The sequence below is a fragment of the Phlebotomus argentipes genome, unplaced genomic scaffold, assembly GCF_947086385.1.
Source record: "Phlebotomus argentipes unplaced genomic scaffold, Phlebotomus argentipes genome assembly contig_6, whole genome shotgun sequence".
NCBI lineage: Eukaryota > Metazoa > Arthropoda > Insecta > Diptera > Psychodidae > Phlebotomus > Phlebotomus argentipes.
In genome coordinates, this window is record NW_026776145.1 from 4,619,917 (window position 1) to 4,633,771 (window position 13,855).

The window sequence follows — 13,855 nt, forward strand, 5'->3', positions numbered from 1 at the left end:
GTCGCACATGGAAGTGATATGCCAAGATTTGTGGTCAAATTTCACCTGATCGCCATTCTGGGGACCTTGTGATCAGCCCACGGCCTTCCATCACCACCTAATCTAATCACGGAGGATTCGGGCGGGCGCTGTGACGCGCCCGGAAGAAAATTTCTGGGCTCAAAGAGCACAACTGCGGCACAAATGGTCGGGGATGCGACAAAGCGCACCGTCCATTGCACTCAATCGATAATTCAGGTGCGCCTGGGAAGTCGGTGAATCGTGCCGTGAACTTCAGCCGCCCATCGATTGGCCGCCAGTGGACGTGAAACTGTGCCCCACTGTCGACGCCGGCTGAATGAATAAATAGTGGTGGAGCTCATTGATCGACGGACTCCATTGTTTGCGATAATGACTCTTGCACTGCCGCGTCCAAGGCCCAGAGTTCGTCTCCTCCCATGGCGAGCGGTGATCTCGTGCGGAAACGCAACCAGTCTCACTTCCACAGGCGGCGACTCTTCAAATGTGCTCTCAAATTCGTCTGGAGTGGCTGGGCGAGAGTGGATAGACGCTCGCGGGGAAGTTAATTGGGACAGCCAGAGTCAAGGCAGCGTCGTGCTGCCCACAAAGTACACTGTGAGAGAATTGCTTACGCTGGGAAGGCACACGTGGCCCTAGGAATCCGCTGAATACCGTGTTTAGCAGCCAGTGTCTAATTACACCAAAGGTCTCCCTTGCTGAATAAAGTTGAAGCAATTAGATTAGAAACCTCTGAAGAGGTCAAATGGTTGGAAAACCCACATACTTTGCAAACCACTGAAAAATGCCTTGATTGCGACATTTATGTTAATCCTGTGACGTAGGAAATCGAGATAAAAATTTATAGGGAATTTAATTGTCTAATCTACAAAAACGTATCAAACTTCTCACGCTTGTGCAAAAAGAGATTCTCTCTTTCCCATAAAGAAACGTTTAATATTCTTCCAATTCTAAAATCACATTTTAAAATTATCATGTCGTAATTTAGTGTTAATTACACAGCAATGACGTAAGTGCATCTCAAACTCCATCAAAATGAGGAGTGATTAATTTTAAGACAATGCCTAAAGATACAGTATAATCTCATAATGTTCCAATTCTCCTAACTATCATTAAAAGTTTCGAACTAGTTGTAATTGCTCACGTCAATAGTTTCTCAACTTACAAAATTCTTTATGATATATGAAACGCATCATTAAACTCCACAGCAATAAACATAATCGTTAATGAATGCCAACGTGCGTCAATGTGCAGATATGAGAATTCTCGCATCGGCTGTTCTATCGACGCTTCGAGCCAGACAATTGTGCAATGTATTATTATTGTTTTTTAGGCGGGAAATGGAAGGCGCATCGATGAAAGAATGCGTAACGCGTACAGAGCGTGGCGCAGTTGCTTCAAGGTGAGGTACATCACTGCGAAGGAGTCGCCATGCCTTGGCGCTTGCGTCGCTGCGAGTCAGGAAAGATAAACAGTGAAACGTGGTCTTTCTCCGAGTGGGATTCTCGGTGCCAAATGGCATGAATTTGCGTCTCTGGCGATCTCGAGGCGCAAATCCATTCGGTCTTTTGTGATTGACAGACTCAGTGAGGGCCACAAGTCGAAGGTATTGAAGCAGTGTGACCTGAAAATCTTCCCGAAAAAAATCTCCAATTCCCAGCAAATTGTCGGTATTTTTTGTGCCCCTCTCACCGTGCCTATCTCTATTCCACCCAGATCGTGAAATGTGTGAATTCAACACAGGCCAAGTGCTGTTTTGAAGTGTGCGGCGTTCGAGTGTGTGGGATTGTGGGCTTGGAGATTGTGTGTGCGTTCTGGGGGGACTGCATTCGCCTTGCGGACTACAATATAATGTATTTTTGTTAAGAGGCAAGCTCGTCAGTTAGTCGTGGACTTGGGTTGGTGCGGTTGAGTTTTGTTGCTCCTCCGGGTTCTTTGCTGTGCAAAATTCCTGCCGCTTCGTTTTTTTGGTGTCAAGTCACCAAATAAATCTTCTAGAAAGCGGATAGTGATTTTCAAAGGGAGATCAGCAAACAGTGATCTTGTGGCAATTTAAGGCTCTCTCGAGATCGCGCATTCTTCAGTATTTCAACGGAGAGAATCAGCATATTGATAAAGTGAGTGTCGAACAGCACATTTAGAGAATCTCATTTGAAAATGTAATTACTTGAGTCGCTGCGGTGGAACGGCGATAAGAAGGAACTTTCGCTCCTAAAGCGCGCGATTGATGAGTCAATGTGATAAAAAAACACAGTATATACGACTTTAGCCGCTTTACCCACATTTTATCAAGACGTGTCACGAGTTTTGAGTGGCCAAAAACTGCAGGAATTCTGCTGGAGAACATGATCCCATTTTGCCAAAAGAGGTTTTAGCCAGTCTTGGTGGCATTTCAAGATAAGTTAAGATTCAAGTGCGTGAATCTCGCAATAGTGACGCAATGGTGTGACTACGTGTGATGGTGAAAAATAGCTGTGTGATAAAAATAAACCATCTTGCAAGATGTTTCACGCACTCTTCGTCAATTTTCTCTTTCATCCTCAATCATATGATGCTCCTCCGCCTCCCCCGCAAGCTCTCAATTACAATCTACTTCTCAGACCCCGTCACACTCCCTATCCCGCTCTCCACACGAGACGTTCCGCCTTAGAAATCATCCCAAAAATATTTACCCGAAAAGCGCGCGAGACTGACCTTTTTAATGAACTCAAAAAGGCCCAAATAGCAATTAATGGCAAACATGAGTGTAGAAAACATGTTTATCGACCATTCTGGGACTTTGTTCATGCTGTTCATGCCCGAGAATGTGGCTTTTCTTAGCGAAATTCCTCTCACATCACACATTTTCCATGTTTTATCTTATCGATTTGGGCCAACAACGGAAATTGTCCGATAAAAGTTCACAAACTACAGTCAATGCAACACTTCACAATTGATTACCATGATTTTCCACTCGGCATTCGTAGGGCTTTGTGGATTTTTCCACTCTGGGCCACACGCACTTGTTGCACGCTGTGAAAACTCACGTGGTCCAAGAACGTCCTCATCAATTGATTTGTCAATTGCACACTTTTCAATTGACTCAATTCATCGGGTGGTGTTCTTATCGATTGGCATGTGTTCTTCGTGGTCAATTCAGTTGAATCACAACTGAAAAGGCGGGTTGTTAACCTTCCGAAAAGCCTTTCCGCGCGCGCCTCTGTGTCGAAGGGTGGGCAAATTACAATTTCCGAGTTCACCCAAAAACGATAGCGAAAGTGTAATTGACGAGTTCATTATATGCCTTCTTCAAATCGCGCTCCAAAAGGGATTATCATCGATGTAAGAATGAACATGATTTTCCATGGAAATTCTTATCGCCTAATTGAGTTTCATTTGCATGTTGTAATTATGGGAGGACAAGTTTATTTGCTGCTCTTGACTTCTACATTAGGTCACATGCGGCCTTGCAAAAGGAATATTTTCGAAATTACATAATTTCTGATCCATCGCACGATCTGAAAGTCACGATCCTCCATGTAAGGTCGATACTGCAACTTTTGGCAATTATATAAGATCATTTCCAGAAGTGCCCATAAAGATAATGTGTCCACTGTTCGCCCACTTAAGCACCCCTCGAAGTGTGTCATTCAGCTCAATTAACTCTGAGATTCATCATTCAGACTCTCTTGCATCACAGAACGACAGTCTCTCGTGTGCGATAAGGCAAATCCTGCGGGTGACAAAGTCATCTCAGTTGAACTTCCCAAAACTCTGACCTCGCCGCGGGTCAGCGCGAGACAATGCGAAGGAATCAGTGGCCCGTGTCTCGTCTGACTCCAAGAAGTTTTCTTTTCAATTACACGTTGTGCGGCATGAGAAAATGTGTGTTATGTAACCGTGTATTTAAATATTTGCCGAGAGGCCCGAAGACGCGATTCATTGCTGCATGTCCACTTGACACCATCCATAAATTCTAATAAATAATTTATCAGCGTATCTCTCGATAGATTGACCTTCATGCGATATGACATGGGTTTGTGCGAGAGTGGCATCTTTCTGGGGCGGGAAATGCCACCAGTCTTTAGCGCTGGAGAACCTCAATCTCCAGCCAGAAGACTGTGACCTTATCACCTGGCCACGTGCCGCATATTCCAACCTGTTTGCCGCTCATTTACATTTTAATGCTGCACACTTTAATTGATATCTAGATTCTAAAGTGACGACTTATTCTGAAAATGCATCGAGTGCGAAATGTGCTACTTTTACTGGCCAATTACACTGCAAGTTGCGTCATCGACAGTTTTAGTCCATCAGCGAAAAGTCATGCCAAATCTCATGATTCCGATTCAATGGAAATTATTGATTGTGCCTTGCGTCAGATAAATTGAAAATCTCTAGCTTAATAGATGTAATTCAGATAAACTGATGCATTTCTAATTCAAAATCTTATTTGGAATCTTGCAATCTTGAGAATACCTGCAAAATTCTTCTGGAATTAATAGTTCTATATAGTTTATGGAAAAATTTATATCGATTTTATCAGTTTTTCGATAGTTCAAATTGATTAGATTTCAATATCAGAGTCAATTATGTTTAACATATAAAATTTTGCACTATAAATAAACATGAATAATGTAAAAACCTTCAAAGATTAATCATAATTCATAGTTAGAAGTCACTTTAGTGGGTAAATTAATGCAAATTTTCACACAGAATAATATTGTTTCGTGTCAATAATTTCCCAAGCTTTGATTGCAAGTCGCGTTAATTTTCATTAAGAGCGAGTGTGAAAACTTCTTTTAGGGACTGTTGAAGTGCACTTAATGGAACTTGTTGCTCATTTGCTGTTTCCACCGTTTCCAAGTAAAAGTTGACACGCGATTTAATGCCATTGCTAATGAGGAAGAATAATGCATGTGAGAAGCAATCAATTGCAGATCAGTGGACAAACATAAATAGAATTGTTGTCTGTAGAGATTCACACTTTTTTCCAATTTCCTCCACGTGACAAACGTGCGGAGGAAATTGGCAAATCGAGTTGAAATTTTGCGCGGAAATCTCATAAAATTGCGTCAAGGTTCGCGTTCAGACACAATTTTCTCGTGGCGAAACCTGAAATAGAACACATCGCGAGTTGAGATGCGAAAAATGACCCTCTTGGCCGACGTGACGCAGAAGCGCGGGAAGATTTCGCGTGAAGATGACCAAAATGCTGACCTTGTGGGAATGTGGTTTCGCTGGGCGGAATGCGATTAATCAGACTCACTTTTCCAGCTATTCAGCTTTGGGGCGAAAGTGTTTGCAGTGCTTTGAATTTTCGCCAATCGATCGCGAAAGTGATCGCACAAGTTTGAGGGGGCCTCGCGTGAAGTGGGAAATGCCTCGGGGATCTCTTCGACTGAAAGCGTGCTTATCATAAGCCTAATACTTTGTGCACACAAAGTCAAACATCTCCCAATAAAAGAGTTACAGTTTGTTGATAAGAGTACAGCATTTTCCTTATCGGAAAGTGTGGCTGAAGTTCGCTCTCGCACGGAATTTCCCTATGGAGATTTTTATTGCTGCGAATGAGGGAAAAATATTTGTGGAGCTCTTGAAATTTGTTCAAAGTGTTGCATAATTTAATCAATACATGAACTTCCAGTAGGAAAATCTGGCAGAACAGATTTTAGGGCGTCCCAAAGCACACAACACCTGCGCAAAGTGGGGATTAACGAGTAAACTAACAACTACATTGACCCACATTGCCAAAAATCAACAACAACCCTTCATAATCTCTGACGAAAATATCTTTTGACTGTGGGATTTGGTGTGTGTGATAAACTTTCACGGTCTCCACGTCAATTCTTCACTCCAATTTAGATTATTTTCAAATTTTTAGCAACTTTTTCTTCCTCCAACCAACAAGGTTAATTTCTTACGTAACACTCTGTCACTAACAAACTTAATATTCACTTTTCCGTACATGTCGCTCTCATTTTTCGGGGCGACAAATTGCGTGGTTCTTTTTTACGCCTGTCCCCCAATATTTACAATCCTGTCATGCTTTATTAAATGTTGATAATTTTTTACACAATCCAGAGCATTGAGATTTGTCGCTATGAGATGATCATATGATCTTAAATAGTTTTTTTTTCTTTAATTCTGGGCTGTGCTTCTGGCGGACTTTGCAGTGTTTGAGTGAGATTTCGCCGGTGAAATTCCACGGCAAACATCGCAAAGCTACTGGCAAAGAAGTGAAGCTCACGTAAAAACAGTGATTTTCGTAAACACACTCTTTTTCAATGAATTTTCTCGCCTCCGAGCAAATTCCCAACCAAATACGAGAAACTAAACACACCCAGACACATCCATTGATAAAAGAGTTCACATGCTGATAATGATGCATTTTAAAGTTTGATGATCATGAGAACGCACGAGAAGTGCAGATAATGAATGAGCGAGAGTTACTGGCGTAATGGCTAGAATGAGCGTCATCAGTGTTCTTTTTATTTTAGAACATTCACAGCTCAATTGCCGCTGAGGGAAAAGTGGATCACGGCCTGTCAATATGCGTCGTCTATCTAGTGATATATTTTAATATTATGTGCCAGACATCAGACCATGCTAACGATGGTGTTTTGCTCTCTCCCGCCTGAAAAATTCAACGACATTTGCATTGAAAATGGATTACAAGGCTGACCCAGAAGATAGTTCTCCATTCTCTTCTATTCTTGGACACTCACGCACGTTTTGGGTGATCTTGAAGAGACCTTCTTGTCTTTCAGGACGCCTGAAAGGACTGGGGAATCGATTTTCCACCTCTTTTCCTATTCTCTATCATTTTCTATATGTGAGAAAGTTCAGGTGATTCCTGTGAGGTCATTCACATGCTTCGCATACCCTCGTGAATTTATACAAGTAAATGGATGGCAAAAAGACGATCGTGCGGTGAATAAACTATACTGAAAAAAACCAATTTGACAAAATCGACGGAAACGACGAATTTTCCATTTCCTCTGGAATATCACGAATTTTGTCTCCAGTGACACACAGTTGAAAAATTAAGCATTCAACCTATTTTCCAAATGAAAGAGTAATGAAAGGTGTTTTAGGTCATTTGGGGTGGTTATTGATTTACGTGGGCGCATGGGAAGTTCCTATTGATTGGGAGTGTTTTAAAAATGTGTTATGCTTTATATTACAGAGTGTACGGCCTCGTGGGTGAACGATGACGGACAAGATAAAGGAAGAGAAGCCGCTCAATGGCGATGAAGCCATCACGTGAGTTCATTTTATCGTAGGCACGATTTCAGGGCACATTTGTGACCATCGCGATATTCTTGCAGACTCCCCGAAAGGCCGCAGAGACCGATGACTTTCTGCCAGAGGTTTTCACAGTTCCTCTCGGTTTACTGGAGATCTTTGGTCGTGGTGTTCACGCCTTTCCTCCTCCTACCCGTCTTTCTGCTCAACGAGGGACCGGTGAGAATTTTTTTTTTAAACTTGGATGACGTCATGCACTTGAAGATGAGATTCATTTATGCAAATTCCATCACGCTGTTGCTATACTGTTTGTTTAATTCAGACGTACATATTTATGAATGAGGCTCGTGTTAATCCATTCCATCAATATTGAACAGCTGAGCGAAGGCTTCGTGGGAAATCTTCCGGAAGAAAGTGAACTTGACTGATCTTCTCTTAATTGCAGGCCTACAAATGCATGTACGTTGTGCTTCTGATGTCGGTTTACTGGGTCACAGAAGCTCTGCCCTTGGCCATTACTTCTATGATCCCAATGGTCCTCTTCCCCATCATGGGCGTCCTAGACACCGAAAGGACTTGCATGATGTACATGAAGGAAACCATGCTGATGTTCATTGGTGGACTGATCATCGCTCTGGCTGTGGAATACTGCAATCTGCATAAAAGAGTGGCTCTCAAGGTGATCTCACTGATCGGATGCAGTCAAAGAAGGTGAGAAGCTGAGTTATGCGATGAATTCAAGTTAGAGTTCCTCTACTAAATGCAAAAATCTTTGTCTAAGGTTTTGTATTTTTACTAGAACTCTCTACATACTACTTATGTATTCTACTATAGGAAAAAATGAGAAATATGAGGAAGAAATCGATATGTCCATAAATTCTTATTGCCTCATAAAAGCTTCCTCAATCTCAACATTCTTCTAGACATTCTTTACATTCTCAATCAAGTACATGCACAACTTTGATGAGGTGTAACCCAGATAACAAGAGGATGGTAGATAACCCAGATTGCTTGTTTCCAGATTAAACTTCGGTCTCATCACCGTTACAATGTTCGTTTCAATGTGGATTTCCAACACTGCAGCCGTGGCGATGATGTGTCCAATTATGCAGGCTGTCTTGGAAGAACTTGAAGCTCAGGGCTTGTGTAAGATGTTCCTTGACAAGCCAAAGACTGCTGAAGAGGAAGGTATGCTGGGCAAGGACAAGGTTGATGATGAACCCAAGAAACCCTCGAAGACAACGATTTGCTATTTCGTCGGCGCGGCTTACGCCTCAACTCTCGGAGGCTGCGGAACTATCATTGGATCTGGTACTAACCTCACCTTCAAAGGCATCTACGAGAGTCGCTTCCCTGACGCTCCCGGTCTGGACTTCCCCAAGTGGATGTTCTACAACGTCCCTGGAATGCTGATCTTCACTTTCTTGACTTGGGCTTACTTGCAGTGGGTTTACATGGGACTCTTCCGTCCCAACAGCCCTGAAGCCAAGGCCTCGCAGCTCGGAAAGGAAGGCGAAGCTGTGGCCAGATCCGTCATCGAGACTCGCTACAAGGAATTGGGCCCCATGAGTTCTCACGAAAAGGCTGTGGCTTTCCTCTTCCTTCTCTCGGTCGTGCTCTTCTTCACGCGCGCGCCAGGATTCATGACTGGCTGGGCCGAGGCGCTCACGGACATCAAAGTCAAGGACGCAACGCCGGCGATCTTCATCGTGATTGTGCTGTTCATCATCCCGGCCAACTGGAAGTTCCTGAACTACTTCAAGAGCCGCGCCACGGCCGCCATGCTGCCCAAGACGCCGACTCCTGGTCTCATCACATGGAAGTACATCCACACCAAGGTTCCATGGAGTCTCATTTTCCTACTGGGCGGTGGATTTGCGCTGGCCGAAGGCGGTCGCGAGTCTGGAATGTCTAAGCTCCTGGGCAACTCTCTGTCTGGCCTGAAGACTCTGCAACCTCTTTTGCTGCTCTTTGTCGTCTGTCTCACTGCTTCTTGTCTCACGGAATTCACCTCTAATGTTGCTATCGCTAACATTATGCTGCCAGTGCTGGCGGAAATGGTAAGGAGAGTGTAGTCAATATATTAAAAAGTATCCTAAAATGTGGATTTTATTACCAGGCCATCGCCATTGAAGTTCATCCGCTCTTCCTGATGTACCCAGCTGCCTTGAGCTGCAGCATGGCTTTCCACATGCCAGTCGGAACGCCTCCGAACGCCATCGTCGCGGGAGTTGGCAACATTGCCACTAAAGATATGGTAAGATAAGTATATCTTCATAGCTTTGACGCATCTTAGAGAATTTCTCTGCATTGATAAGACGCGCTAAAGTTATATTTAGAAAATCAGGAATGTTGCTTACGCCTCTCCTCACGAAATTGTTTATTAATTGTGGTTGAAGAGGTATATTGTTGACTCTCTTATGAACTTGGTGTGGTTTTAGAGACTCCTTCAAGTTCTAAACTCTCTGTAAAATTCTCATATTTGCTAGGGAAGTTTGTTGCAAAAGAATACGCAAAGCGAGAGTAAATATTTAGAGACCATTGAGATGAGCAAAGATTGACGAGATGTTTGACCTTGCCTAAGAAATAAAAATACAGCTGAAATTGACACACATGACGAGGAAATAAGAAGAGAATTACCGAAATTCTTCTGTATTTCTAGGCCATCGCCGGAATTGGACCAACGATCTTCACGCTGATCGTTGTGTGGGCCAGTTTTCCCACTTGGGGAGCCGTTGTCTATCCAGAACTCGCCACTTTCCCTGACTGGGCAAGACACGGTGTTGTCGAGGAGGTCGTCGCAGCAGTCAATTCCACCCTCACATAGGAAGTTCACAGCCCTCAAAACTCTCTTCAGGAGCGTCAAAGGAAAGTTTAGTCGCTGCATTTGTCTCATGAGGATTTGGCAGAATCGGCACGATTTTCAGTGTGCCCATTGTGTAGTGTCCAAACCGACTTCTTATCTTATTGTTTAAGCAAATTTTAGAAGCGTGGTGAGAAACACCCCAAAAACTATTTAAATGCGACGTTATTCTTAGCATTCAGCAGATCCTTTTGCCTTCAGGTGCGCGTGTCCTTTAATTAAGTGCAATTAGGATTCATCTTATGTATATTCAGATCACTCAATGTGCGAAATGACATTTTGAACATTTGCTCTTCGGTGCGGGCTTTTCCCACATTTTTGTGGGAAAACGACCCCAATTTGGGAAGATGGCGAGAAATATGTTTTAGCAATAATATTCTTATTAAATTAATAGTAGATTCACATCATGAAAGCATTTACTTAAGCTGGCGTCTTGAAGAAAGAGTACAGAATACTAATAACTTGAAATGAGGAGAAAACTCAAGGTCTGTCTTCCATATGTTCCACCCAGATTGTTCAGCACACACTTTGGGTGTTGTTTTACTTGGATTTTATACTGGGGATTTCAGCCTGCAAATGAAATTGAAGTGTCTTTAGCAAGAAATAGAGAAATGATGGCATTCAAGCATGAAAAAGTGTGTTTGTGGACAATAAAGTCACTTTTTCCTGTATGCTCAAATGTTATAGAATGTACATATTTTTTCTATAATGAAATGTGAAATATTTTTGTAATGAAACCGATGAAAAACCATGTTTACAGAGACATTTTCAGGCGGAATTTTATGTACACAGGAAAACACCGATATTAATAATTGTTAAAGTTGTCACAGTGATATAGAAGTAGAATATTTAGCGAATAAAGAAGGAGTATCTAAAGGAAACTGCCTTTTATTCGGTTGTCTTTTCGACTAGTTCATAGCTAAAAATAAGATATCTTTTTGTTCAGAATCGATTTGTCTATACAAATCTAAAAGCTCTAACCAAACAATATAAAGAACAAATTGAGTCTTTCGCTTAATGCGATAATTTTGACAGACTTTCCAGTGTTTGAGAGAAGATTTCGACGCTGAAATTCTACCGCAAACACAGCAAAGCTTTTGGTAAAGAAGTGAAGCTCACGTAAAAACTGTGTGTTAATTGCCGTTGGGATTTCGTAAATATTTCTTTATTCAATGAATTTTCTCGCTTTCAAGCAAAATTCCTATCCACATACGTGAATGAATGATGACGGACAAGATAAAGGAAGAGAATCCGCTCAATGGCGATGAAGCCATCACGTGAGTTCATTTTATCGTAGGCACGATTTCAGGGCACATTTGTGACCATCGCGATATTCTTGCAGACTCCCCGAAAGGCCGCAGAGACCGATGACTTTCTGCCAGAGGTTTTCACAGTTCCTCTCGGTTTACTGGAGATCTTTGGTCGTGGTGTTCACGCCTTTCCTCCTCCTGCCCGTCTTTCTGCTCAACGAGGGACTGGTGAAAATAAGCTGAGATTTGTAGTTTTCCGATTATTTCAGGTCTTTTCTCTAATGCAGGCCTACAGATGCATGTTCGTTGTGCTTCTGATGTCGGTTTATTGGGTCACAGAAGCTTTGCCTGTTGCTATCACAGCTATGATGCCAATGGTCTTGTTTCCAATAATGGGTGTCCTAGAAACCGACAGGACTTGTATGATGTACTTAAAAGAAACAGTTGTAATGTTAATTGGAGGCGTTATAATTGCTTTAGCCATAGAGTATTCAAATCTGCACAAAAGAGTGGCTCTCAAGGTAATCTCACTGATCGGATGCAGTCAAAGAAGGTGAAATACAACTCAAGTAAATAAGAGTCAAGTTGATAACACAATTTACTTATCCAGATTAAACTTCGGCCTCGTCGCTGTTACCATGTTCGTGTCGATGTGGATTACAAACATTGCAGCCGTAGCGATGATGTGTCCAATTATGCAGGCTGTACTGGAAGAACTTGATGCCCAAGGATTGTGCAAGATGTACCTCGACAAGCCACATAATACCGTTGAAGAAGGCGATGTTCAGGATGAGGCCAGAAAGCCTTCGAAGATCACCATTTGCTACTTTTTGGGAGCGGCCTATGCCTCAACTCTCGGAGGTGCTGGAACTCTAATCGGCACTTCTACAAATCTCACGTTCAAAGGTATTTACGAAAGCCGTTTTCCTGATGCTCCCAGCCTAGATTTCCCCAAGTGGATGTTCTACAATGTTCCTGGAATGCTGATTTACACTATTCTCACCTGGGCGTATTTGCAATGGCTCTTTATGGGACTCTTCCGTCCCAACAGCCCTGAAGCCAAGGCTTCGCAGCTCGGAAAGGAAGGAGAGGCTGTGGCCAGATCCGTCATCGAGATTCGCTACAAGGAATTGGGCCCCATGAGTTCTCACGAAAAGGCTGTGGCTTTCCTCTTCCTTCTCTCGGTCGTGCTCTTCTTCACGCGCGCGCCAGGATTCATGACTGGCTGGGCCGAGGCGCTCACGGACATCAAAGTCAAGGACGCAACGCCGGCGATCTTCATCGTGATTGTGCTGTTCATCATCCCGGCCAACTGGAAGTTCCTGAACTACTTCAAGAGCCGCGCCACGGCCGCCATGCTGCCCAAGACGCCGACTCCTGGTCTCATCACGTGGAAGTACATCCACACCAAGGTTCCATGGAGTCTCATTTTCCTACTGGGCGGTGGATTCGCGCTGGCCGAAGGCGGTCGCGAGTCTGGAATGACAAAACTCATAGGGAATTCCCTTTCTGGACTCAAGAGTTTGCCTCCTTTGCTGCTGCTCTTTGTCGTTTGCTTCACCGCGTCCTGCATTACAGAGTTAACTTCAAATGTTGCCATCGCCAATATTATTCTTCCGGTTTTTGCGGAAATGGTAGATTTAAGAACTTGTGCTTTTACCATCTCAGTACAAATGATATAATATGTATTTACAGGCCATCGCCATTGAAGTTCATCCACTCTTTCTAATGTATCCAGCCGCTCTCTGTTGCAGCATGGCCTTCCACATGCCGGTGGGAACGCCTCCGAACGCGCTTGTTGCCGGGCTCGGTAATATCGCCACTAAAGATATGGTAAGACACAAGTATTTATTTTTAGAGACTTGATTAACAATAGATTTTTTTGTATTCACAGGCTATCGCCGGAATTGGTCCGACGATCTTCACGTTGATCGTCGTGTGGGCCAGTTTTCCCACTTGGGGAGCCGTTGTCTATCCAGAACTCGCCACTTTCCCTGACTGGGCCAAGGAAGAAAGTCTCGTGGAACAAGTCACCGAGATAATCAATTCCACTCTGACATAGAAGCCTCTGTTAATCTGTCTTATTAAATTAATGGTAGAATCTCGTGATGAATGTGCACGTTTTCTTCAATTCCTCAGCGACTCGCGCTCAAATTGCACTTTTCCTCTCTAAACTATTCAGTCAGAATGATGATTCATAAGTGTCTCAAGACGCTCCCAAGTTGTCGTCTTGCGAGTTATTCAAATGACCAATTGTTGCAACTTCATCCGGTTCACTGACATTGTTCATGGGCCGGCAGACAATCGATTTGCTCAGGTTTTAATGCAATTAGTCGACTGATTTTGTCCCAAGCGAAGATTTCACTTCCTAAAATAAGTAAGAAGTCAGAGGAAAAAAAATCTAATGAATGTTGATAGAGAAGCAACAACCTCTTAAATCTCAAATGACTGTCTTTGTCCCTCTCTGGATGCTAATAAGTCGAATATGCAAAAAAAT

At 43.1% G+C, this 13,855-nt stretch overlaps 2 protein-coding genes across 2 annotated transcripts; both read left to right on the forward strand.

The window, feature by feature from the left end:
• The first annotated feature begins 1,579 nt into the window (after positions 1 to 1,579).
• Positions 1,580 to 10,989, forward strand: LOC132256604 (protein I'm not dead yet-like). Its single transcript, XM_059753117.1, has 7 exons — positions 1,580 to 2,135; positions 7,187 to 7,263; positions 7,329 to 7,464; positions 7,691 to 7,956; positions 8,267 to 9,305; positions 9,365 to 9,502; positions 9,908 to 10,989. Exons 2-7 carry the CDS (start codon positions 7,211 to 7,213, stop codon positions 10,070 to 10,072), a joined length of 1,797 nt encoding a protein of 598 aa, XP_059609100.1. The 5' UTR covers positions 1,580 to 2,135; positions 7,187 to 7,210; the 3' UTR covers positions 10,073 to 10,989.
• A 343-nt stretch (positions 10,990 to 11,332) lies between these two features.
• On the forward strand, positions 11,333 to 13,420 carry LOC132258090 (protein I'm not dead yet-like). Its single transcript, XM_059755202.1, has 6 exons — positions 11,333 to 11,385; positions 11,451 to 11,586; positions 11,646 to 11,911; positions 11,969 to 12,992; positions 13,054 to 13,191; positions 13,253 to 13,420. The coding sequence occupies exons 1-6, from the start codon at positions 11,333 to 11,335 to the stop codon at positions 13,418 to 13,420; spliced, it is 1,785 nt and encodes a 594-aa protein (XP_059611185.1).
• The last annotated feature ends 435 nt before the right edge of the window (positions 13,421 to 13,855 follow it).

Bases quoted from the DNA above. Each gene is read 5' to 3' on its own strand.
- LOC132256604 (XM_059753117.1), top strand. From the start codon at position 7,211: ATGACGGACAAGATAAAGGAAGAGAAGCCGCTCAATGGCGATGAAGCC. The intron at 9,306-9,364 runs GTAAGGAGAGTG...TTTTATTACCAG, and splicing joins TGCCAGTGCTGGCGGAAATG to GCCATCGCCATTGAAGTTCA. The intron at 9,503-9,907 runs GTAAGATAAGTA...CTGTATTTCTAG, and splicing joins ACATTGCCACTAAAGATATG to GCCATCGCCGGAATTGGACC.
- LOC132258090 (XM_059755202.1), top strand. From the start codon at position 11,333: ATGACGGACAAGATAAAGGAAGAGAATCCGCTCAATGGCGATGAAGCC. The intron at 11,386-11,450 runs GTGAGTTCATTT...ATATTCTTGCAG, and splicing joins AATGGCGATGAAGCCATCAC to ACTCCCCGAAAGGCCGCAGA. The intron at 11,587-11,645 runs GTGAAAATAAGC...TCTCTAATGCAG, and splicing joins TTCTGCTCAACGAGGGACTG to GCCTACAGATGCATGTTCGT.